General features: G+C 53.2%; 1 protein-coding gene and 1 long non-coding RNA gene across 4 annotated transcripts in view; one reads left to right on the forward strand and one right to left on the reverse strand.

The window, feature by feature from the left end:
- Positions 1–17126, reverse strand: part of LOC103666877 (solute carrier family 2, facilitated glucose transporter member 5) — a 19419-nt gene extending 2293 nt beyond the window's left edge. Inside the window, exons 1-9 of one of the 3 annotated variants that reach the window (XM_040645746.1) lie at positions 16914–17126; positions 16495–16585; positions 9977–10075; positions 9236–9396; positions 7023–7147; positions 3023–3175; positions 561–686; positions 273–460; positions 54–164 (exon numbers count right to left, since the gene is read on the reverse strand). In XM_040645746.1, the coding sequence (XP_040501680.1) occupies positions 54–164; positions 273–460; positions 561–686; positions 3023–3175; positions 7023–7147; positions 9236–9396; positions 9977–10075; positions 16495–16527 (996 nt within the window). In that variant the 5' untranslated portion in view covers positions 16528–16585; positions 16914–17126. The other 2 variants (XM_040645747.1, XM_040645748.1) reach the window with 2 other exon arrangements.
- On the forward strand, positions 16556–22983 carry LOC103666678. Its single transcript, XR_569590.2, has 3 exons — positions 16556–16694; positions 20706–20910; positions 22131–22983. It is a non-coding gene; the product is annotated as an uncharacterized LOC103666678 (long non-coding RNA).
- Positions 22984–23367: the final 384 nt, after the last annotated feature.

Consider the following 23367-nt stretch of genomic DNA (forward strand, 5'->3'; position numbering starts at 1 on the left):
CCCCCCCCCCGCCTTAAGATGCCCTCCGTCCGTGGCGGCTGTCGGAGACTCACGGCACAGACGGTCATCAGCACGTTGACTGCCCCGGTGCCCGCTGTCACATACTGGACGTCGTGATCGTTCACCCCCGCGCTCAGGTAGATCTGGTCTGCGTAGTAGTAGATCTGGAAGGTACCCCAGAGGCTGGTGGGGCCCTCGGGGCAGCGCCTGCGGCACCGCCACCCCCGCGGGGACACCGCCCACCCGCTGCCCCGGCCCCACCGCCCCCATACCGCGTTCACTCCCGACAGCTGCTGGCCACCCATGAGGACGATGATGGAGATGACCTGCCACCGCAGGGACCTCATGCCGAACAGCTTCAGCACGGAGATGAAGCCAGCGGCCCTCTCCGCCTCGTCCTCCTGCCGGATCTCCTCTATCTCCGCGCCCACGTCGTCCCAGCCGCGCAGCCTCTTCAGCGCTAAGGGAGGGGAGCAAGGGGTCGGCTCAGGGGTCCCCAGCTTCCCGGCGCCTAGACGCCGCGGCCTCTGTCCCCTGCCCCCCGCACAGTAGAGCCTTACCGTTTCTGGCAGCTGCTTCGTCTTTCTTTTGAATCAGCAGGTACCGGGGGCTCTCGGGGAAGAAGGGCAGGAAGAGCAGCTGCAGAGCTGCCGGGATCCCGGTCAGCCCGAGGAGGACGGGCCAGCCTGCGGGGAAGCCAGCGCCCACGTGAGAGCTGGCCCCAGCCCCTCCAGCCACCGCTCCGCCCCGGACTGGTGTCCTTAAGGGCTGGACACAGAGCTGGTAACACTGGACCCCCTCCCACGCTCAGGACTCTGCCAGGGCCACCGGAACACCTGAACAGGACTGGTCTGAGCCGCGGTGGCCACGGAAATGAAAACCACAAACAAGGTAAATGTCCACGATGGCAGAATGGATACACGAAGCATGGTGCATTCACAAAACAGCATCCTATATTGCACTGAAATGGAAGCCAACCACGACGGGGGCCAGTCGCAGAAACCCGATGCTGGGGGCAGCAGCCCACACCATGTGGTCCAACGGGGTGAAGGCCAGAAACAGCACATGAACTCGATCTTTGCAAAATGTGGTAAACTATAGAGAGAAGCGAGGCTGGGATGATAAATGTCGGTATGGTGGGGGTGGGCAGGCCACGGCTGGGGGCACACAGAAAGCCGCCGGGAGCACGGGCATGGCTCTAGTTTGGACCTGCATCCAGACCAAACACTGGCGTTTGATTTCGGGTGGAGCGAATGTACATACGTTTATGTTTTATGCGCTCTTCCTTCTGCGTGTTCTTTTGCATAACAATGGTCCAGTGAGTGATGAGTAGTTTAGGCTCCTTCTAGGAGCTGTTAATGCCCTGCCTCTTCCCCCTTCTCCCAGGGCTGGCAGTCAGTGATGACGGCGGATGCCCGTGTGCCAGGCACTGCTCTAACCGCTCTTCGTGTATTAACTCACTTCCCCGCCAGCCACATCGTGAGGCAAGTGCCAGGACCAAGCCCACCGCACACCTGCAAATGCAGGCTTCCCTTGGTCCTGAATCCATCACCCTGCACAGCCAACAGCAGGTGTGGACCTATCTCCGACTTGGGCCACTGCTGTCTGGCTCCACCCCCCCCCATGGAAACTCTTCTTGGAGACCCCGAACTGCCAAATCCAGAGACCCTGCTGCAATCTTTCTAAAGAAGATTGTCAGACTTCTTCACATCCTCTGCACCATGCTGCCTGCCTGCTGCCCTCTCTTCTGGGCTTCCTCCCTTCCTTGTTCTCGAGCACCTGTCACATGCCAGGACTTGTGCTGGAGATTCAGAGATGCCTAAGGCCAAAGCCCTGCCCTCCACACACTGCCCAGAGGAAGGGCACCAGGAGTGAAATAGTCTCAAAAAAGGATGGAAAATGCAGTCCACACAACATTTGTGGACACACAACTTCTGCGTTTCTGGCTCCCTGTGCGTGTCTGGAACGCTGGTCCTGCTCCCCACCCCTGTCCAGGTCCTCGGCCCTCTCGGAGGCCTCCCTCACTGGGCAGAACCAGTCACTCCCTTCTGCATGCCAGCAAGCACGTCATGGACATCAGGGCTCTGTAGATTGCCCTGCATCCTGCCGGTCATTTAGGGGCCTTCCCTGGGACACAGGAACTCAGCCCCTTAACCCCTGGTCCTTGCTCCTTCCGAGGGTGATTGAAAGGGGGACAGTAGTTGCTTAACATGGACCTTGGTTCAAGCCACCTGGATGTGCGCCCTAATGAAACCTTGGACGTGTTATCCAACCTCTATATGCTTTAGGTTCCACATCTGTAAAATGGGTATAATAAACAGTATCTGCTTTTGAGGGTTGTTGGGAGGATTGAATGGAATTAATATAAAGACTTGGTGCCTGGCCCATAATCAGCACGTTCTGGCTCGTGTGACTATTAATGGTGATTTCCCTTTCAGAGGTTTGAGACCAGAGACTGGGCTGGGGGTCATGCAGAGGCAGGGGCTGTTACCAGTTACTGTGCACCTAGTATGTGCCAGGCTAGGGCTCTCCAGGAGGGCGGTGCAGCTCCAGAGTCAGGCTCACCACCTGACCCCCAGGGGGCCCCCCTTTCCTGGCCTATGGAATGGGACGATCACAGAGCCCGCCTCCTCTCAACCAGCAGTGTTGCTGGGAGGCTCAATTGAGGAGGTGGCGGGAAGCCTCAAGCACGGAGCCTGGCGCACTGGTGGCCGTCATTGGCACGCCCCGGGCCCCTATGTGGACAGCCAGCGAGCAAGCCAAGAGAAGATCAGGCAACAGCTCTTCCCGCTCACTCGCTCTAAAGCCCCTTCATCCGTGTCCTCGGAGGGACCGGAAAATGTCAGCTACACGGTCCCCGCCAACTAATTCAGGGCCCATTGTGTGCAAACGCTGAGCGAGCACCGAGGGGCCAGGGCAGCGTGGCGAGGCCGGCCAGCCGACTGGAGAGCAAAGACCAGCTCACAGAAACATCCAGTCGGAGCCGCGGGAGGGCTGGGGTCTGGACGCGGCCGGGGCTTACCTTCTTTGTTTGCGAGGAGGCTCCGAAGACCGAAGATCTGAGCCACGAGGATGCCGACGGTGATGAAGACCTGAGGGACCACCCCGAGGGCCCCCCTCAGGTTCTTGGGGGCCAGCTCCCCCAGGTACATGGGGACAACATTGGAAGACAGACCTGGCAGGGGATTGAAGTAAAAACACCATCAGGAAACATGAGTCTGGCAGGGACAAACTGTGTCTTCAAACACACTCATTTTTATTCAGCAATCACATCCGCTGGGCTGAAACTTTTGTCTCAAAACGGCGAACACCTCTTTTAATTATTTATCCTTTAAACTGTAAGGAAAGAAAGAATAGTCCGAGCCAAGGAAGTTCATAGACAAGCAGCCTGGCTTTTCAACTGGTGTTGCCAGGGGCAAGGGACACACGCAGCCTGACCCCTGGGCTGCCCTCCTAACCGGCTTGGTGTCAGGGAAGAAAAGCCCCGGTGTGGTCTGGCACCTTCTCCTCTCTGGCTCCTTGGGAGAAGCTGTTCATACGGGGCCAAGGACCGCTGTCCAACAGCTTCACCTGAGAAGGCGTATTATGTAACCAACACGCACGGATGTCCACACAGACACGGACGCACGAGATCCATTTCCCAGTGAGCATTACAAGCGTAAACAAGCACCGTGGAATAACTGCCACTTCCGATTCCCCACTATTTAAACTTTTCAGTTTTCTCGTCTTACTGGAGCAAGGAAGAGTCGGTGGAACTTGATTTTAGAGGCTCCGAAGTATTTTCACATAGATCATCCCATGTAATTCTCCCCAACGCCCAGTAAGAGGCTGAGAATCCTGGACGGGGGTCAGGAGGGTCATCACTAGGCCGAGTATCGAACTTGCATTCAGGAGTCAGGCTGGGGCTCAGGGACACGTGGTCTGAGGGGAGGCCCCGGCCGCAGGTAGGCCGAGGGGAACAGTGTGGGGCACATGGAGGCTGGAGCTGCTGGCAGCGGGTGGGTATTAGATGGGGTCCAGATGGGAGGGAACCTTCTGAGAGCCAAGGGTTCAAGCTTGGTGATTCTGCCCAAGGATATCTGCTTAGTGTTTTAAGAGAGGCTCACTGTTCATTCACACCAGTTCTTCCCAGTTGTCAGAGCAAAGAGGGCCAGGCTTTGCAGCAGCCCAGAGAAGTCTGGTGGGGTGTCGGGGGGACCCCACAGGCCTAGTGCCCAGAGGGCTGGGAGGAAGCAGGGGCCCTCGAGGGGCAGGCTCCGTGGTCACCACTCAGCAGCAAGGACTTGATTTGATTAGGGACAAAAATCGAAGAGGCAAACATCAGGAGGTTTGGGAAGAGATGGGGGGACCTTCGTGCTGGTGGGAAGCAATCTCTGTTCTGATTTAAAAGCGACTCCACTGGGCTATCCCCAGCTGGCCTGTTCAGACAGAGTCGGAGAAAGTGGCTTTTACCTTGGAAATCCCTTCGGTGAAAGAGCTTGGTGTTCTTACCACACGCGTTGACTATCGGTGAGCCAGTGAACTGAACATCTCAAGTCCTGCTATCTGTCCCTGAACCCGCTTTGTCTCCGTAGCCCCTTCGGCAGAGCAGCTGTTCCCTTCCTTTTGGGGATGTCTGAGCCACATACTGCTGGCTCTCCCACCTTCCTGACTTTTTCGGGAGCCGTGTGAAAGAATTAACTGCAAACGCATTATGACCTCGGGTCCAAATGGGATCTGCAGACCTGGGGAACTCCTGACGCCTGTTCAGGGGGCCTGTGAGATCAAAAGCATTTTCCAACAATCCCGAGACAGCTCCTGTTTGTTCTCTCGTGAGCACAGAGTGGAGCGTTCCAGAGGCTACATGCCACGTGCTACCGCAGCCAGCGGAGCGCAGAAGCACGGCTGAGAAGCCAGCCATCTTCTCTGAAGCCAGACAGTAAGGAGATTTGCAAAAATGTAAAGCAATGTTACTCTTCTAAGTTGTATTTGTTTTAGAATATACAGCTTTTTTCATAAAGACATGTAATGGGCTTTTTTTTTTTTTTGAAGATTTTATTTATTTATTTGACAGAGATAGAGACAGCCAGCGAGAGAGGGAACACAAGCAGGGGGAGTGGGAGAGGAAGAAGCAGGCTCCCAGCAGAGTAGCCTGATGTGGGGCTCGATCCCAGGACCCCGGGATCACGCCCTGAGCCGAAGGCAGCTTAACGACTGAGCCACCCAGGCGCCCCATGTAATGGGCTTCTTGTCGCCATTTAAATGAATTAAATGAACATTACTTGGTTGCAATTTCTTTTTTTTTTCTTTTTTGCTAGATTTTTATTTATTTATTTGTGAGAGAGAGCATGAGCAGGCAGGGAAGAGCAGAGGGAAAGGGAGAAGCAGGCTCCCTGCTGAGCAGGGACCCCCCCCCCGCCCCCCGCCCATGCAGGGCTTGATCCCAGGACGCTGGAATCATGACCTCAGCCAAAGGCAGATGCTTAACCAAGTGAGCCTCCCAGGCGCCCCTTGGCTGCAATTTCTAGATGGTAAATATTGACCGATACAATCCACATGAGCCGAAAGCTCTCTGGAGCCCTCAATAATCTTAAGAGTGTAACAAGGGCCTGAGGCCAAAACGTTTGACGACCTAAAAGTCATGCCTATTTAAGAGTAAAGGTTGGGGGTTTGTGATTTGTTATCTATTGCAGCCTAATATTTTCCTGTTGGAACCAACCCTGAAGTGTTGGATGGTCAGCAGAAAATTGCCTGCTTGCACCTGCCCATGGCTGGCACCTTCCAGAATCATCCCTGTTTCATTAGCCCAGCCCTGCTGCAGGGGGAGGGGGTCCAGGTCCCCTTGGGGCTCAGGGGCCGAGGCAGAGGCCCGTCCAGCACTCTCAGGGAAAGCAGTACGAGGGAAGCTTATCACGGGGCCCGGCACTCCCTCCTTGACAGGACCTCTTCTCTCTTCAGAGGTCTTAATTTCCTCCTCTTCTCTCGACCCCGCAATTCCTCGCCATTTCCCCTCACACCAGGCTCCTTGCTGTGCCCCCCTTGCTGACATCCAGCCGGGTCATCGGCTCATCCCTAGCCCCGTGACTAGAAGGAGAAAATGAGAGCTGCTGGCACGGCCACGGCTGGGAGCAGGGCTCCTGGCAAGGCACCCAGGATGCAGGATTTGGGGGGCGCTCACCCTGGGTGCCCACCCAGAAGGTGCACGGCCCCGAGAGTGGGTGCCCCGCTCGCCCCCACCAGCCCTGTACAGTTTACAGAAGAAGGCCGAGTCGGGGGAAGGTGGCGAGCACGGCTTTAATCCCATCTCTTCGGTCTGAAGCGATTATGGGGGAGCTTCCGACAACCACCAAAGCGTGGCCCCTGAGAACAGCTTTGGAGGGTTTGCAAAGCAGCACTGGGGCTTATGAGGCGAGAGACCCCAGCCAGGCCTTTCTCTGTGCAGCAGGTGGGCCACGGAGGAGGAAGTGAAAGAGGACCCCTGAAAAGCCCTTTGCACACTTCACGTTCCCTATAGAAGCTGAGAGGCCGCGCTCGTGACGCGGGATTCGTCCGTTAGATTGTTTGTCACGCTTTTCAGCCGCGACCCACGGTAAAAAATACAGAAACACCTTTTACACGGCAACCTGATTTTCATACACGTATAAACAACCGAAGCAAAAGTTCCAGAAGACGACCCTTATCGTCACCGCACACGACACTGTCTACTCCGTCTAGGTAAAGAAAACGCAGCTCACAGCGCGCGCACCGGCCGCCCGCGGTCGACAGAACATGGAGATGCAGGACCAGCCGGAGGCGCGTCTCTGCACGGGACTGTGTTTCTGTCTTTCACACATGGTTCTCTTTGCGGAGCAGCACAGAGACGTCCGCCCCCGAACGCCCCTGAGACTAACGCGTGGGCGCCAGGGTCTAGCTCAGGGCCGAGGCAGGGCAGCCTCCGCGAGATTGCGTGCTGCAGCAGCCCCAGAATGGTCCAGACCCTGCGCCTGCCCCTCCTCCCCGATTACCCTAAATTACAGAGCGGAAGCACAGCGTAGCCCACGTACCTGCACAGATGCCCACCAAAAGTCTGGACACAATGATCATCTCAAAAGACCGGGCGACCTCGCTGCACCCCATCAGGATGGCGGGTACAATGGAGAAGATGTTGTTGAACAGCAAAGTTCCTTTCCTGCAGAGGACGAAATGTCCGTTAGTCTGGGCAAGGGATTCGCTCGTTCACTGAACAGATGTTCACCAAGTGTCCGGCCAGTTACAGCAGCGGGCTTTGCTGCTGCTTCCACTGTCTGTGGTCAAGGCTGATATAGGTCAAGTGCACAGCCTGGGGGGGCACGTTCTCTGTGGAAGCCGATGGAAATGACCGCAGTGCAGAGCGCCTCGGCGGTGGGGAGCAGAGGGAAAGAGCCACACACTACGATACACTCCAGCGTTTTTGAAATCGCCAACTCACATGATGTTAGTGTAATCTTGAAACCAGATTATGTTAAGGACACGAGAAGAAATGTATAGGGCCAACCTCACTGATCCACATAGATGGAAAAATCGTACATGAAATATTAGCAACTTGAATTCAACAGCATATAGAAAAGTCTTTCCATGTTAAAACACCCTACAACATAAAATGACCAGACCTGTCTGGGGAAAACAAAACTGTAACATTATTTTTTAAATTATAGAAGATTACCCTTGAGACTCCAGGTAGGTAGGGAAGGCTGTCTTCAGACACAAAAAGCAAAAACCATAAATGAGAGTTAAGTCTGACCACTTGAACATGTAAACATCTTGCATGAAAAAGATACTATGTGTGTGTGATTAAGCAATAAAGCAACAGATCGAGAAGATACTCGCCTGATGCAACAGTGTTGCTTGGACAGGCTCAGAGATGGAATTTCCTCCCAGCTGTATAATCTTGGCTAAGTGACAGCAACTCTCTATGCTTTGTTTTCCCATTTTGAAAAAGGGGATGGGGCTGTTGTATGGATTGGAGGAATTAAAAACCCTAAAAAAACCTAAAAACCCAAGCTCAGGATAGAGCCTGGCACATAGGAACCCATCAATAAATTGTTCGTTGCTACTGTTATATAAGGAACAGATCCTTAAGAAAACCACAAACAATGGAATAGCATTTATCACATTCTCAGGCAGACAGCTGGACAAGCAACTGTCTCCTCCACCTGTGGGCCAAATGGACCAACGTGGACCGAAGTCCTTCACTCAAGGAGACCTGGCCTGCAGATCCGTGACTTGAATGATGTTCTGGCGGGCAGGGAAAACTGCTGAGTTCAACACCAACCTCCCAGGAAGACCTCAGGATCTTAGGTCCCAAAGCTGAGGTTGTAGGTTTCTAATCTCAGACTCTTTTTGAAAAATACTGCAGAAGGGGCTGGGTTCTGGCCTTGACTCTGGAGCTAACGAGATCTGTGGCCGAGAAGATGATTTGACTTTACCTCGCCTCCGTGTGCTCGTTCGACAACGAAGGGGCTGGTGGGGAGGAGCTCTTGAATACTGCTCATAACAAGGCCGCTCTCTCACGCCCAAGGAATTTACACGAGGGAGTGTGAGTCTTAACGACCTTTTTTGGAATCAAATACATAATCTCTAGAATTAGGGGCAAAGATAGAAGCCCTGCCCTTGGCGTTCACAACACACCCATAGCGAGAGTCACCCCGCAGCCACGCGGCTTCACGCTGGAGTGCCTGACATTGATCTCAGCCATTTCAGAGTTTTACAGTCATTTAATTTGGGCTGAATTTTGCATATTACTTGATCCCAAGGGGAAAGAACAGAGCAGTGAGTTTGTGTTTGTTTGGGAGGCAGAGTTCAAGAACACGGTGCTGTGATCTACATTGGGCCTGACATCGTGGCCGTGTTATCTGGTGTTTGACTCTTAAAGGCAAAAAAAAAAAAAAAAAAGAGGAAAGAACTTGTTTTGGTTTTAGTAAGGAATATACCTGCAAGGCAAGAGAACAGAGAGGGAGCGAGTCCTGACCTGTGAAGTACTCTCTGCTCTTTCTGGATCTGCCCCCAGAGCCTGAGACCCACCACACCCGCCTCTAGGCCTGAGATCCTGCTTCCGTCCCTGGACACTTGGTCAACATCTGGTCTTCTTAAGACCGTATTAGAAAACAGAAATCATCGCAGTGGTTATTACCTAGTTTTACCAACAACAGCAACAACAAAAAAGACTTCAGCTTTAAACCTAGTTTTGAAATGGTCGGAGTCTAGAAGTTTCAGGAACCGGAAATTCCTCTCGCCTTACCTGCCAAATTTATTCACCAAGGGGCCGACCAAGAGGGATCCAATGAAGCCTCCGAAGGGGAACATGGACACGGTAACAGACCATAGCAACGTCAAGGAAAACTCATTGATGTAGTGATCGTTGCGTTCATAGTAGGTCTCGTTATAAAATGCTTTCATGAGCTGGAGGACAAAGCGGAAGACAGCACCAAAATAACTTGACCTGGTTTTGCAGGAAGAACAGCGTGAGCTGTTAGGCCCCCTGATGGAAGACCTGGGCACACACAGCAACAAGGGAGAAGGGGCGAAGTGGTATGGACAGCAGCTAGCAAGGACCCCCACTCCGGAACTGCCAGGCCTCCGACAGGCACCCTGCCCATGACGTTGCTAACTCCAGTCCTCCAGGCCTTTAGATGACCCCTGACCCTCCAGGCTCCTCTAGAGAGTGCAAGGCTTTGGAAAACAGAGCCCCCACCCCCACCCCCGAGGCCAGCCCCAGTGTGCGCGGCCAGGCCTGGCTCTCCATGAGCAGCTGAGGCCGGGGGACTGGGTTCACCCCCATAACCCTGTGCCCACAAGTCACTCCCTTGAGCCTGTGCCCCTGTGTGTCTCGTGGCTATTTCCCTCTCCCGTGACCGGAGGACCCACTGTGTGCTCCAGTACGCACGTACCACCACCCTGGGGACCACATCCGACACAGGCTGCTCCAACCCCCCTCCGTTTGCGGGGCGGGGTCTGCGTCTCACTCACCCCAGAGACCTACCTCGGCAGGGGAGTTAACGGCGGACACGTTGTACCCATACTGGAAGGATGACCCGAAGGCGGCTATCAGCGTCGCCAGTAAAAGTACGAGTGTCAGCCTCTGCGAGGGGAAAATCCTGGCTTAGGTCATAGGAAGCAACTGGGGTTCAAGGAACTCCTGATTTATCCCGAAGTCCTATAGAAGGACGCAAGAAAATCGGAAGATCCGTCCTCTTTCAACTGCTCCCTATCTTGAAACCTTCCTCTCCTCACTTAACCTGATAGAACAGGGTCCCTGGACCTCAGCACATAGGGCGGGGGAATTCTTTGCTCTGGGGGGCTGTCCTGGATGCCGGTAGGGCCCACCCGTCCCTACCTGTGACAACCCAGGTGTCTCCAGACATTGCTAAATGTCCCCCTGGATGGGGGAGGCAGCTGTCCCTGAGAACTGCTGGGTCAGAAAGACACGGAAGGCTCCCCTACTCCAACACTCTATCTAATGTCTGAAATGCTTCTCTAACATTCCCACTGTGTGGCTGTATTTGCTGACAGTGGCAAACACACTCAGGTCCTGCCTCAAACACCAACTCCCCTAAAAATCAAAGAGGAGAAAATGGGAACAATTGTCATTGTTTATTTAGGGCCACTGATTAACTTCCTTCAGCCGCTGGACTTTTGCTGTAACAGGCGTGGCGAGAAAATATTTAAATACAGGTTTCTGGGAACGCAAACACGTGTGTTCTGTGATCATATCCCCCTTTGACACATGAGGAAATCAAACACTCATTTAACAAGAGGGAAGTCCATTAGTAAAGTCATGGAAAACGAGAAAAATAAAAGTGGAAAAAGTTTTTCTCTTAGAAGCTACAGATTTCTTTCTTTCTTTCTTTCTTTCTTTCTTTCTTTCTTTCTTTCTTTCTTGTTTTTTTTGAGATTTCATTTATTTATTTATTTGACAGAGAGAGCGAGCGAGCACAAGCAGGGGAAGCAGCAGAGGGAGAAGCAGGCTCCCCACTGAACAGGGAGCCTGACGCGGGACTCGATCCCGGGACCCTGGGATCACGACCTAAGCCGAAGGCAGAGGCTCAACCGACTGAGCCGCCCAGGGGCCCAGAGCCTACAGATTTCATCTTGCACTTGCCCACTGCCACTTTCTAGCTTGATTGCTAGAATCTTCATTTTCCCGATCTTCAAAAGGAGGGTCATCACCCTCCCTCAGAGCTGCTGCAAGGTTGAATTATGAAAGCGTCGAGCCGCAGAGGTGAATCACTGACCAGGGCCTGGACAAGCTGCCCCAGAGCACCCTCATCCTTGTGCTCCCACGGAGGCTCCATCCAGGGGTCATGGGCTCCCCCGGGGCAGCTGAGCCCTCAGGTCTCCTCTGGGCCACGCCTCTGCGGAGAGCTAAGTGAGGAGCCGGGCAGGCAGAGGAGCCACGGCCATCCTGCCCCGTCCCGGTGCCCCGGAGAGCACGCGCTGGTTAACCCCCAGGCGGCAGGGGCAAGACCTGCAAGGAGCCCCCTTAAACGAAACCTCGCCCTTCTCCTCCCTCCACCTCAGGAATTAACAAATGGTTAGTTCAGCANGATGTTTCTGGCAAGGAAGGTAAGCACCATGGGCTCAGACCCCACCATCCCCTGGGGCCAGCGAGGGGCGCAGGTGACCAAAGTGGGGGGCGATGGTGCCCAGGAGAGAAAGCGGGTTCTGGAGCTGCTGCCGTGCTACCCTGTGACTTCTAAAGGTGGGGGGGGGGGAGCAAGTAGGCACATGCAGTCACACACCCCATCCCAGATGCAGGACAGGGCTGCCCGAGCTCCCACCCGAAGTGCTCTGGGCATTCACTCGCTCACTCACTCACTCACTCACTCACTCCAGCACACGGAGCGCCCACCGTGAGCCCAGCATTGTTCTAAGTGCTGGGGATACAGGGGAGAACATAACAAAGTCCCTTCGCTATGGCTGTTGTATTGCTTGATTTTGTGGAAGGAAGGAAGGAAGGAAGGAAGGAAGGAAGGAAGGAAGGAAGGAAGGAAGGAGAAAACTGATAAGGAGTTTTCCTCCTCTAATTCTCTTCCAGGTAAATGGTTAACTAGAAACACAACAGGCTTCACTCATACCGCCAAGTGCAACTCCTGACCGCTTTCTCCTTTGGTGAGTCCTCTGGTTTGAAGTCCTTCGCAGCGCTCCGCTGGGGAGCTGGCCTGTGCCCCAGAACGCGGGATGCCGCGAGGCACCACGGACAGCCCGCAACCGGACTGCTTTTACAAGATCCCAGTGAACGCTACCGGGAAGAACTCAGGCTGCAGAGTCTGTAAGCATAGAGCGTACAACTTAACATCTATGCTTTGTCTTCCTCTTGAATTCGAGCCACAGGCACATGCTACAGACCCGTAGGAGTCAGGGGTTACCTTCTGTCAAAACAGTAAAGACATTTTGGGTAGGCTCTCCCTGACCATGCTGGTCCAAATGCCTTCATTCATTAAACAGTGGTTGCGAGCTGACTCTAGTCCCAACACCACGCTACAGTCTGGTGAGCACATCAGCCGCCCTCAACATCATGGTCCAATGGGGAAGGCGGCCATTTAAAAAAAAATACGTAATAGGGGCGCCTGGGTGGCACAGCGGTTAAGCGCCTGCCTTCGGCTCAGGGCGTGATCCCGGCGTTATGGGATCGAGCCCCACATCAGGCTCCTCTGCTGTGAGCCTGCTTCTTCCTCTCCCACTCCCCCTGCTTGTGTTCCCTCTCTCGCTGGCTATGTCTGTTAAATAAATAAATAAAATCTTTAAAAAAAATACGTAATAATCTAATAGTTTAGCTATAACTGGAGTGAGCTCTACAAAGAAAAAAACACAGAAGTGGTTTAAAAGAGGAGTCAGAAGTGACAGAGAACAGGGGCCCGGGCTCGGGGCAAGGCTGAGGCGGGGGCAAGGCTCTGAGGACCACTGAGGGAGTACAGTAGAAGGACCTGGAATCCCATCAGGAAAATGCACACCCACACTACAGTGAGACACTGCTTCTCACTCACGGGGACGGCTAAAATCAGTAAGACAGTAAAAAGTGTCAGCAAGGAGAAAACTGGAACCCTCTCCTGTCACTGGCAGGAATATAGGGTGATGCGGTCCCTTTGGAAATCTGTCTGGCAGTTCCCCACAAAGTTCAACAGAGTCACCGTATGACCCAGTGATTCCACACAGAGGGGTCCACCCAAGAGAAACAAAAACGCATGCACGCAAAAACGTAAATGTTCACGGCAGCAGCATTCGAATCAGCCCCAAGGGGGAAGCCATCCAAAAGGCCATTAACCGACGAACGTATCAACAGGGGCCGAGCATCCAGACAGTGGGAGATGATCTGACACCTGCTACACGGAGCCTGGACCCTGAAGACATGCTATGTGAAAGCAGTCAGTCCCAGAGGAGCACTCGCCCACCTTCATCTTGGCGAAAGGTCCAGAAGTGCAAATCCGTGGAGACAGATGGGAGATGGGTGGTTGCCGGGGCTGGGGAGAGATGTGGACCACTGCCAGGGGACACAGGGCTCTTTTGGGGTGATGAGAACGGTCTAAACTTCATCGTGCTGATGGTCGCACAACTGTGAATGTACGTTTGTGTATTTTATCCAGATTGCATACTTTTCTTGGGTAAATTGCATGGTCCGGGAGTTATGCTCTCAGGAAATGTACTATATTTAAAAAGGCATGTAAGAGAAAGCCATACTTTAAGCTTTCTTCTTCCTTTTTTTTTTTTTTTTTTTAAGTCTTTCCAGGAGGGAAAAGAGAAAGATCAAGTACTGGGCTGGACTAGGGTATGAGGGAGCAGGGGCCCAGGTCTCCCAGCAGCTTATAAAAATGCCAAGTGGCCTTCAGACGTGAAGGGGGTGGGGTGTCTCCTCAGAGGCCAAGGGGAGCCGTGACTCAGCTATGCTTTTGGGAGAAACCACACGTCCCTCATGCCCACAGTAAACTGGCTTCCTGTTTCATAACGCCGAGCACATTCTGAGACTTAGTTAAAGAGCTGCCTTCAGGGCCCGTCTTCCAGCTGGATGGGATTCAAGGCTGCTGGGAAGGGAGCCCTGCCCCAAACGGCTCCCTTCGGGAATCTGCTTCCTAAATCCACTCCCGCTGTCCGGAATCTCCCAGGAGAACGCAAACATCTCTAAAAAAGTTAGTTCTTATGAATTATTAACTCTGAGTCGCTTTCTCACACTATCAATCCCAAAGTTCATAAACAGAAAGGGAGGCCTAGGTGCTGCTGAGGGACAGGACAGTGCCTTGTCTTGTGGCCGTGGTGGTGACGAGCACGGCGGCGAGGGGTGAGGGGCAGCCCAAGAGCCTGGGATGGGACCTGCACTCCTGCTGCTGGCTGTGTGGCCTCGGGCCAGTTACAGAACTTCTCTGTGTCTCAGCACCTACACCTGTAAAACGGGACGATACTCCCTCCCTCGCAGGACTGAGGTGAAGAACGAAGTTCGTTTGTGAAACCCCGTTAGAGCCACACCCGGCTTATTGTAGGTGCTCCCCACAGGCTTGCTCTCATCATCAACAGCGACCACACCAGAAGGGAAGTTCCTTATCCCATGCTGCTGGGTGTGTTGTTGGTGAAGGCACCCCCCAAAATTACGTTTTCATTTTCTAAAAACACTTGGCTCGTTTTCACACCCCTCCAGGCCAAGAGTCCTCTCTCTCGGCAGAAAAATCCTTGGTGCGCATTGGTCAGATTCTGGTCATTTCTCTTTACATGTAAGGAATCCAGAGACCAGTGAGGCCACGGTCACACAGGCAATGGGGGGACGGGGAGAGGGGCCCCCTGCACCAGCCCACACAGCCCCAGCTCTCTGCAGTCTTCCCAGGCCCCTCCACTTTTCCTCTGCTCCTCAATCCCCCCCGCCCCGGGCTTTACTCGGTCACCTGTAGATTCTTACAGGCGGCCCCCATGGCAATCATTTTGTTTTCATGTATCCCAGGAAGCCCAGCACGTGTCCTGGCTTTTGTCCAAAGGGGCAGGTCTGGCCTCAGGCAGCCAGGAAGGGGAAAGCTCCATCCCACCTGCCACTGGAGGACGGGCTTCCTTCCTTGGAGAATCCAGGGCGCAGGGAGCCAGGGTCAGCCCATCCTGCTGCATGTGAGCAATTTAACCACACCCTCTCCACGTGTATTGCTTCTTTTCGGGACCACCACGCGGGGGCATTTCTGTTTTCCTGCTGCCTCACCCGGGGGGGGGGGCACAGACCCGATAAGGGTCTCTCCTGACCCTCAAGCCCCTAAGTTCTTGTCACCTCACAGCCCCTTTTCTATAAAATAGAGGGGTTAACACTGAGTGGTCTCACACTTTCTTGGTTGTCGCGAGAGTCCGACAAGATCCATGTGAGGCTGCTCAGTAACCTTGAAAATCCTAATTCTCACGGGACGAGAACGCCTCGAATGAGTAGGGACCGGGGATGCTGCTAGACACCCTACAACACTCAGGCCAGCCCCCCAAAGCCAAGAATCATCTGGTCCCTGCTCTAAAGGGTGAGCAAAAGTGGTAACATTCACGGGGGACCCACTACGGGCCAGGTAATTCATATGCATCGTCTCATTTAATTGGTATGGTTATCATTCCCATTTTGCAGGTGAGAAAGCTGAGGCACGAACACTTAAATAACATGCCCCAGTTCCCACATCTAGAACAGGATGGAGCAGGAACGGAACCAGGTCCTTCTACCTCCCAAACCTGCTCTTAACCCAGGAGCCACAGGGCATGCCCTCGACCTGACCTGTCTGCGGTAAAGGCCTCACAGGCGTGCCCGAGTCAGTCATCATCTCCACACGTATGTCCCTCTGCCTCCACAAATATCAGCAAATGCCGTCGTGACGCGTGAAATGCGAATTCCTTAAAAGTGTTCGTAATACATTCGTATGCTCTGTCATTATGCATTTTCCTCAATCAAGAGACTCTCAAAGTACAGCTGAAAGTCTGTGAGTGAGGGGACTGGGGTAGGAGGGAAGAGGTCCAGAAAAATCTGTCGCGAAAACAAGGGAACCTCTCATCTGAAAGGCGGGGAATGTCTGCTACAGATGTGACTTAGATGCGAGCCTTGCACGGTCTTTTCCGCGTGCACCTTCTTTCCACGCCGGCCTAGCCGTGTGACTTGCCGAAAAACCTAATGAAAATGTTCCGAAGCCAAAATCGACACGCGTCAAGGAGCCTCTCGCCAGCAGCGTGGAGGGGTTTTGTGGCTGGCTGCAGAGGCCCTTCTCCTCAAGCTTTTCTGGGGAAGGCACTTGGGACAACTTAACCCTTTGCGACTCGTCCAGTTGGTTGCAGGTACTTCTCGAGTCTGTTCCGGTAGGATGATCCCTGACCGGTCTCTAAAATCTAACTGTCCCTAAATCTGTCCTCTAGTCCCTGTCCAAGTGAACTCTGAGGTTCCCTCCCACGGCGCTCCCCTGCACAGAGCTCCCAGGGACGGGCCCCCCACCTCTCCCACCCCGGCAACGCTGAGCAGGCCCTGGCAGCAGGCCACTCCACGCTCCTTCCTGCCCTGGGAGGCCCACTCACCCCTTCCTTCTTGTTCGGATTCTGTTGCTCCATCTTTGGTCTGCAAGAGCCGAGCGCTGCCGACTTCCTTTCAGCCAAAATAACAAACGCGCTGAATGGAGAGAGAAGACATTCGGGCTGAACTTTGGCCGTGCCAAGTAACAGCCAATAGCCTTTTTACAGCCAGCCCCAGACGGAATAACCCTTTCAGGAGTCCAGAGGTACGTCTTCTTTCACTTCTTTTAAATTCCAAGTCGGGTTTGGTTCAGCCAGCGGGCGCCCCCCCGCCCCCCCGGGGCTGCAGGCACGGTGCCTGCCTGATCGGACAGTCCGCGGTATCCGCTCCCCACGAGAGCCTCCACTGGTCGGGCTCGTGATGAGTGACTGGAGGAGTTATTTCTGTCCCAAACACACGGAACGCCACTGGCCCCACAGCATACCAGGTAACACAAGGCCAAGAGTTGGGGTCACTAGAGGTTTCTCAGAAGTGGTCCCTGCCAGGAAGCCTGCAGCCAATCGGAGAGTCTGCTTTTGCTCACACACCCATGCCACTCTTGCTCAGACAGTTTATTTTCCTTTGTAAGGAACTGAGTGGGCTGAAGAGGCGACTTTAGGCATCATCATCACTACTGTCAAGGCAGTAAATGGTTCACATGCCTTTATCTCCAGGGCAGGGAAAGTGAGTCATGGCTGTTGGCCTGGGTCCGCCATGCATGAACAGGCCACGGCCCGCCTCCGGTGCTCAGCACGTGTGCAGCCACCACGGGCCACACCAGGTCAAGGGGCCAAAATCCAGAGCAGAGTCCCGCAAGGCCCACAGGCTTTCATCTTTACAGGACATACTGCTGTGGCACAAATCCAACTAATTCAGCCATTCTTCCCCCTCCTTCCCAATTTTTTTTTAAAGATTTTGTCAGAGAGAGAGAGCACAGGCAGGGGGAGCAGCAAAGACAGAGGGAGAAGCAGGCTCCCTGCTGAGCAAGGAGCGGACCCTAGGATCATGACCTGAGCCGAAGGCAATGCTTCACCGACTGAGCCACCCAGGTGACCCCCTCCTTTTCCCAAATAAACCATCAACTGGGAGCCCACTATGTGCTGGGCGCCATTCCTCCATCAGTAGCAAGCTTGGGAATTGTGACCAGGCTCCTGTACGCAGGAGACTGTGAGGAGGGTGATGAAGAGGGGGGATTGGCCATTTCCCCCCACTAGCTCATTCCCTGTCCCTTCCTTCTGTGTCACAGCATAATGCCCAGTGCAGGTTTGGCAAGACCAGAAGTTCCCAATTCTTTCAAAGAGTTTTGAAGAATTCTCCAAAGAAAATGTACTTTAGTTGGGGTGGGGGGGGGTGGGGGTGAAAGGAAAGACACAGATTGTGCAAACAAAAAGAACTGGCCTCAGTTGGCAGTCCTGAGTCATGCTCTGCCCCCCGCCCCGCCCTCTCTGTGCTGGGGGTGGGGTAGGGTGGGGAAGACTCCCAGCCCAGCGCCTGACCTCCCCAGCCCGAGTGAGGCCTGACCTAGCTCCTGTGGCATAGCGGGCATGGCCGTGTGTCACCAGTCCCCCAGCATGGCCAGCCAAGGGGGTGCAGACCTGCCAAGGGCCCAGTGGCTCCAGCCCTTCGCCTGGGCACCTGCTGCTGGGAGCACTAGGGAACGGGCCCAAGGGCTCGGGACTGCACCCCCTGTAGGTGGTGTGGCCCTGCTCGGTCCCTCCCAACCCCAAGGACCAGGCCCAGTAGCCTGGGGTCTCTGGCGGCCATTGGGCCCGTGGGGGGGGCCCTTGGGCTTGGGGGATCTGGGCATTCAGATGGGGAAACAGCCCTCCAGTGGGAGGCAAACCCCTGGCAGGCTGACTTGGGGTGTGTCGCCTGCACCCCTTCCCTGTAAGTAGTCTCTGAGGTTGGGGGGTGTCTCAGACTCCGGCCTCTGCGTCTCACCCTCCCTGCCCAGCCCCGGTCCGGACTAGGAAAAGAAACTGCCAACTGAAGCCTATTTTCGCCTTGTGGTTTAAAATGACACTGATGAAAACACTGATGGACCCGAGGGCAGGCTGAGGTGTGTCCCAGGATCACGTACAAGTATTTCCAAGAAACTGCGTGTGTTTTGAAACTGCCTCTACCGAGAGCCAAGGAATCCCTTTTAAAGGGAAAGTGGACAGTTGCAGAGCCATACTCGGTCCTGGCAGGGCCCTCCCGACGCTCTTCCCCACCTTCCACACAGTTTGGGTCATCACATGGAAACTATATTAGGATTTTATCATTGAGGGAGAGAAGGACCCAAAGAGGGCCATGTATTAGGTCCTCTCACGACGCAGAAAGTCTGGCCGGGGACTCTGGCATGAGCATTTGGGCCCCACCTCTCAATTCCCACAGGGTTACTACCAACATTAAATGTAAATATGTCAGCACACAATGTCAGAAGACGTATCAGAATCCGACAACAGTGGTTATTCTGGGATGTGAGATCACAGATGATTTTGACCCTAGCTTATATTTACATTTATATTTTATTTTCTTGTTTTTTAAAAGATTTATTTTAGAGAGAGAGAGAGCGGGAGGAGGGGCTGAGGGAGAGAGAGAACCTCAAGCAGACTCCCCACTGAGTACAGAGCCTGACGAGCGGCTCCATCTCACAATCCCGAGACCACGACCTGAGCCGGGTCGGATGCCTAACTGACTGAGCCACCCAGGCGCCCCTGCATTTGTATTTACCGAGCCTACTGTTGTCTGAGAGAGGGGAGTGCCACAGGGTTCAAATATAAAAACTGCCTTCTGCCTCAGGCAGCTTGGACCCTAGCTGAGGACACGGTGCGGTCAAACACATCGATGAATTTGGCGAATTTGTAACCATACAAGAGCTCTAAAGAGGGGGTGGGGCGCTGGTCAGGGAAATCGCTCCTCAAAATGTGAGCTCGAGCCGAGAGGGGAAGGAAGGAGGGAAAGAGCTGACCCAGGCAAAGGGGGTGGGTGGGGAGGGGGTGGTGGAGAGAGCCTTCCAGACAGGAACAGAATGTGCCAAGGCCTGTGGCCGGAGCGTGATGCTATCGAGAAACTGCAAGGTCAGTGCGGCTGAGGGGCCCAAAGGGGACAGGCAGAGTGCAGGGAGGAGGCTGGTGGGGCAGGCCGGGCCAGACTACGTTGAGTACTTGTAGATCACGTCCGGTAAGGAGCTCGATTTTTGTCCTAGGAGCAGAGGGAAGGCATTAAGACTTTCGGAAAGTGATCAGATTCGTGTTTTTCCAAGTTCACGGGGGCGACCTCGAGGAGAACTGTGGAGGGAACAAGAGATTCATGGATTTGAGGAAGGGGAGAGGGAGCTGTTCCTTTGCTGTAGGACCCACGGAGGGTGGTGGAAGAGATTAGAGAAGTCCATGCATCCGGGAAATACTTAGGCTGTAAAACTGACAAAACGTGGTGACTGACAGGATGAGGGGAGGGGAAATAAGAGGACTTCCATATTACTCTGGTGATAAGGAGTCAAAATGATCTTTCTGAAAATGAAGCTTTTCAGAATGACAAGTTCATACAGGAAAATTGAACAAAAATGTTAAAATGTGGAATTAGCACCAGAAGGCCGGTTGGCAAATCCCTGGGCTGTTTTGAGACCATGATATCGGGACTTTTGGTCCCTGCTGGTCTCACCTCTGCTGGGAATGTTCTGGAACCTTTCGAACAGACTGTTGTAGCTCCCCCAACCCATCCCCAAATCAATTTGCTCAGTCCTTCTTCAACAGTAATAGAATTTGCGGAAGGACCTCTGGCTGCCCAAAATAAAGACCGCGTTTCCCTATGGTCCTTGCAGTTGGCGTGAACATAGGCGAAAGCTCTGTATAATGCAAAGGTAACACGACGTGGTAGCTTCCAGGAACCTTGCTCTCTTCTCTGTCTGCTTCTCTATACTGCTGCCTGGAATACAGATGCCACCAGCTTAGATCCTGAGATCGAGGCCACACAGGACAAAGCCACAAGATGGAAGGAGCTTGGGCCCCTTCTCCTGTGGGCTGCTTCTCCAGCCCCAGGATGACTACCTGGACTTCACGTGTTAAGAAAAATACATGCAAGAAAATGGGGAGGGACTCTAACACATTTAGAATGCTGTGAAGACCTTTTCATCCATATATATATATATACACACACACACACATATGTATTTTTTTTAATTGACAATAGCCAAAGTCAGATTTTATTTTATTTTATTTTATTTTTTTAAAGATTTTATTTATTTATTTGACAGAGATAGAGACAGCCAGCGAGAGAGGGAACACAGCAGGGGGAGTGGGAGAGGAAGAAGCAGGCTCCCAGCGGAGGAGCCCGATGCGGAACTAGATCCCGGAACACCAGGACCACGCCCTGAGCCGAAGGCAGACGCTTTAACGACTGCGCTACCCAGGCGCCCCCAAAGTCAGATTTTAAATTGATGAAACAGCTCTCTCCCGGAAGTAAGTGCCCTCAGGACCTTCGTCGTAAGGAAGAAACTGAACCCCTGTAATGCTGGGCTCAAATGTCAGTAGAGATTTACCCAGGCTGCTGCTTTTTTTTTTTTTAAGATTTTATTTATTTATTTGATAGCACAAGGAGGGGGAGCAGCAGGCAGAGGGAGAAGCAGACTCCCCACCGAGCAAGGAGCCCAATGCGGGACTCGATCCCAGGATCCTGGGACATGACCTGAGCTGAAGGCAGACGCCTAACCAACTGAGCCACCCAGGCGTCCCAGGCTGAGGACTGGATTTTGGTTTTGTGTTTAGGTTAAAAAAATTGCATGGGATTTGAGTGCGTCTGCCCCAACCCTTTTCTTCCCGGAAGCCCTGTTATTTTTATGTGCCACACAGTAGAATGTGGGGTTCCCCAGGAACACGTGCACGGTGCTACAGCAGAAACGCCTGCGTGTGCCTCAGGGGCACGGAATGCGGCCGCCTACCCAGGTGCAGTGTGCATGCAGGACTGCTTGGTTAGAGGGAGGGGCGGGAAGAGAATGGGTCACCTCCATTCCAGGTTTAGATAAGGAAGCAGTAATTAACAGGTCCAAGCGTGCATGCAGCTATCCAGGTGTGCCTTGGGCACTGGCTTTGAGGGGCAGGGCTCCTGGTGCAGTGAGGGGACCTGGAGGGGGTCCGGTCTGTTGACACAAAACGTTTCAAGCCTAGTGCTCCGTGGGGCCAACCACACGCCATCTAGGCTGGCCATCTGGCCATCGGAACTCAACTCAGCAGAGAACACGTACCTGGTCCAAGTTAACTTTCTTGCACCTTAGGCCAATTAGGAGTTCGGACATTGAATCTGGCCCGAGATGCTATCAGGCGTCCCCAGGGCAGGGAGGCTGCCCATCACGCTCTGACACGCCTGGGGAGTAACCTTCGGAGACTTTACAAGGTTCCCCTGTTCTTACCAGGAGCAGAATTTGACCTTGCTTATCAGAGTGCACATGGACAAACAGGTGTGTACCCCAAGAACCATGGACAGAAAGCGTGAAAGCCAGAGGGGTCACGAGGCTCTTCGGGGACCCAAGTGGCCTCCCTTGGTTACACATTAGGTAGACAGCTTGGTTTTGAACTCTCATAAAAAAACCAACAAAGTTTCCTATTTTTAGTATACAGTTCACTAGTGATAAGGATATCCACGTTGTTGTGCAAGTGATCTCCTGAGCTTTCTCACTTTGCAGGACTAAGGCGCTACGCCCGCTACACGGCAACTCCCCATTTCTCCCCCCGCCCAGCTCTGGCAACCTCCACTCGCCTTTTTGTGCCGATGAACCGCCTACTTCAGTTACTTCATAAACGTGGAATCATACAGTATCTTTTCGCAACTGGCTCGCTGCCCTCAGCAGCGAGTCCTCGAGCTCCATTCGCGCTGCAGGCAAGGCTGCGGAGAAGCTGGACCGCTCAGAACACTGCCGGTGGGGATGCAACATGGTGCAGCTGCTGTGCAAAGCAGAAAAAAAAGTTAAAACACAGAATTATGACTTGGCGATTCGAAGCCTAGATAGATACCCAAAAGAATTAAAAGCAGGCACTCAAGCAAATGTACGTATACACACGTTCATAGCAACACTACTCACGAGAGCCAGAAGGTGGGATCAGCCCCAATGTCCATCAATGGATGAATGGATAAGCAAACAGGGACATATACACACAATGAATTATGCAGCTATAAAAGGAATGAAGTATTGCTACATGGGACGTGAGCCTCCAAAACACCATGCTAAGTGAAAGAAGCCAGGCACGAAAAGGCACATATTGCACGATTCCATTTATACGAGAAATCCCACATAGGTAAATCCGTAGAGACAGAAAGCAGATTGGTGGTTGCCAGGGGCCGGGGGGAGAGGGAAGTGCAGAGGGACTGCTTAATGGGTGTCGGATTTCCTTTGGGGGGGATGGAAATGTTTCAGAACTAGATAGAGTTGTGGTTACCCAACACTGTGAATGTACTAAATGCCGCTGAATTGTACACTTTGCAAAGGTTAATTTTATGTTCTGTGAATTTCACTTTAATAAAGGGAATATTGAAACGTCTGTAACGACCTAACAGCTATGGCACATCTTTCTGGGTCTAGTGACATGTTAATAAAGTTCAAGCATACTTCCCCCCCTAAAATTATGACTCTTGTACAAATAAAAAAGCACGTATTAAAGATTTTAACTCATCATGGAGGGATCCAGGCAGCTGTTACAACTGGTGGCAAAGAGAGTCCGGAGAGCAGACCCATTTATAGATCAGGAATGTTGAAAGGAATTTGCAAACGGATCTAAAGTGGCTTCTAGGGACAGAGGGCGGACAGTCAGGGAACCTCCCCTGAGAGCATTTGTTTAGTGTCTAAATTATTTTCTGCTAGCATCGTTATCTACAACTTGCAGAACTGTAAACTCCAATATAAGGCCGAGCCCTGTGGAATAAGG

This window comes from Ursus maritimus, unplaced genomic scaffold (genome assembly GCF_017311325.1).
Source record: "Ursus maritimus isolate PB19 unplaced genomic scaffold, ASM1731132v1 scaffold_32, whole genome shotgun sequence".
Classification (NCBI taxonomy): domain Eukaryota; kingdom Metazoa; phylum Chordata; class Mammalia; order Carnivora; family Ursidae; genus Ursus; species Ursus maritimus.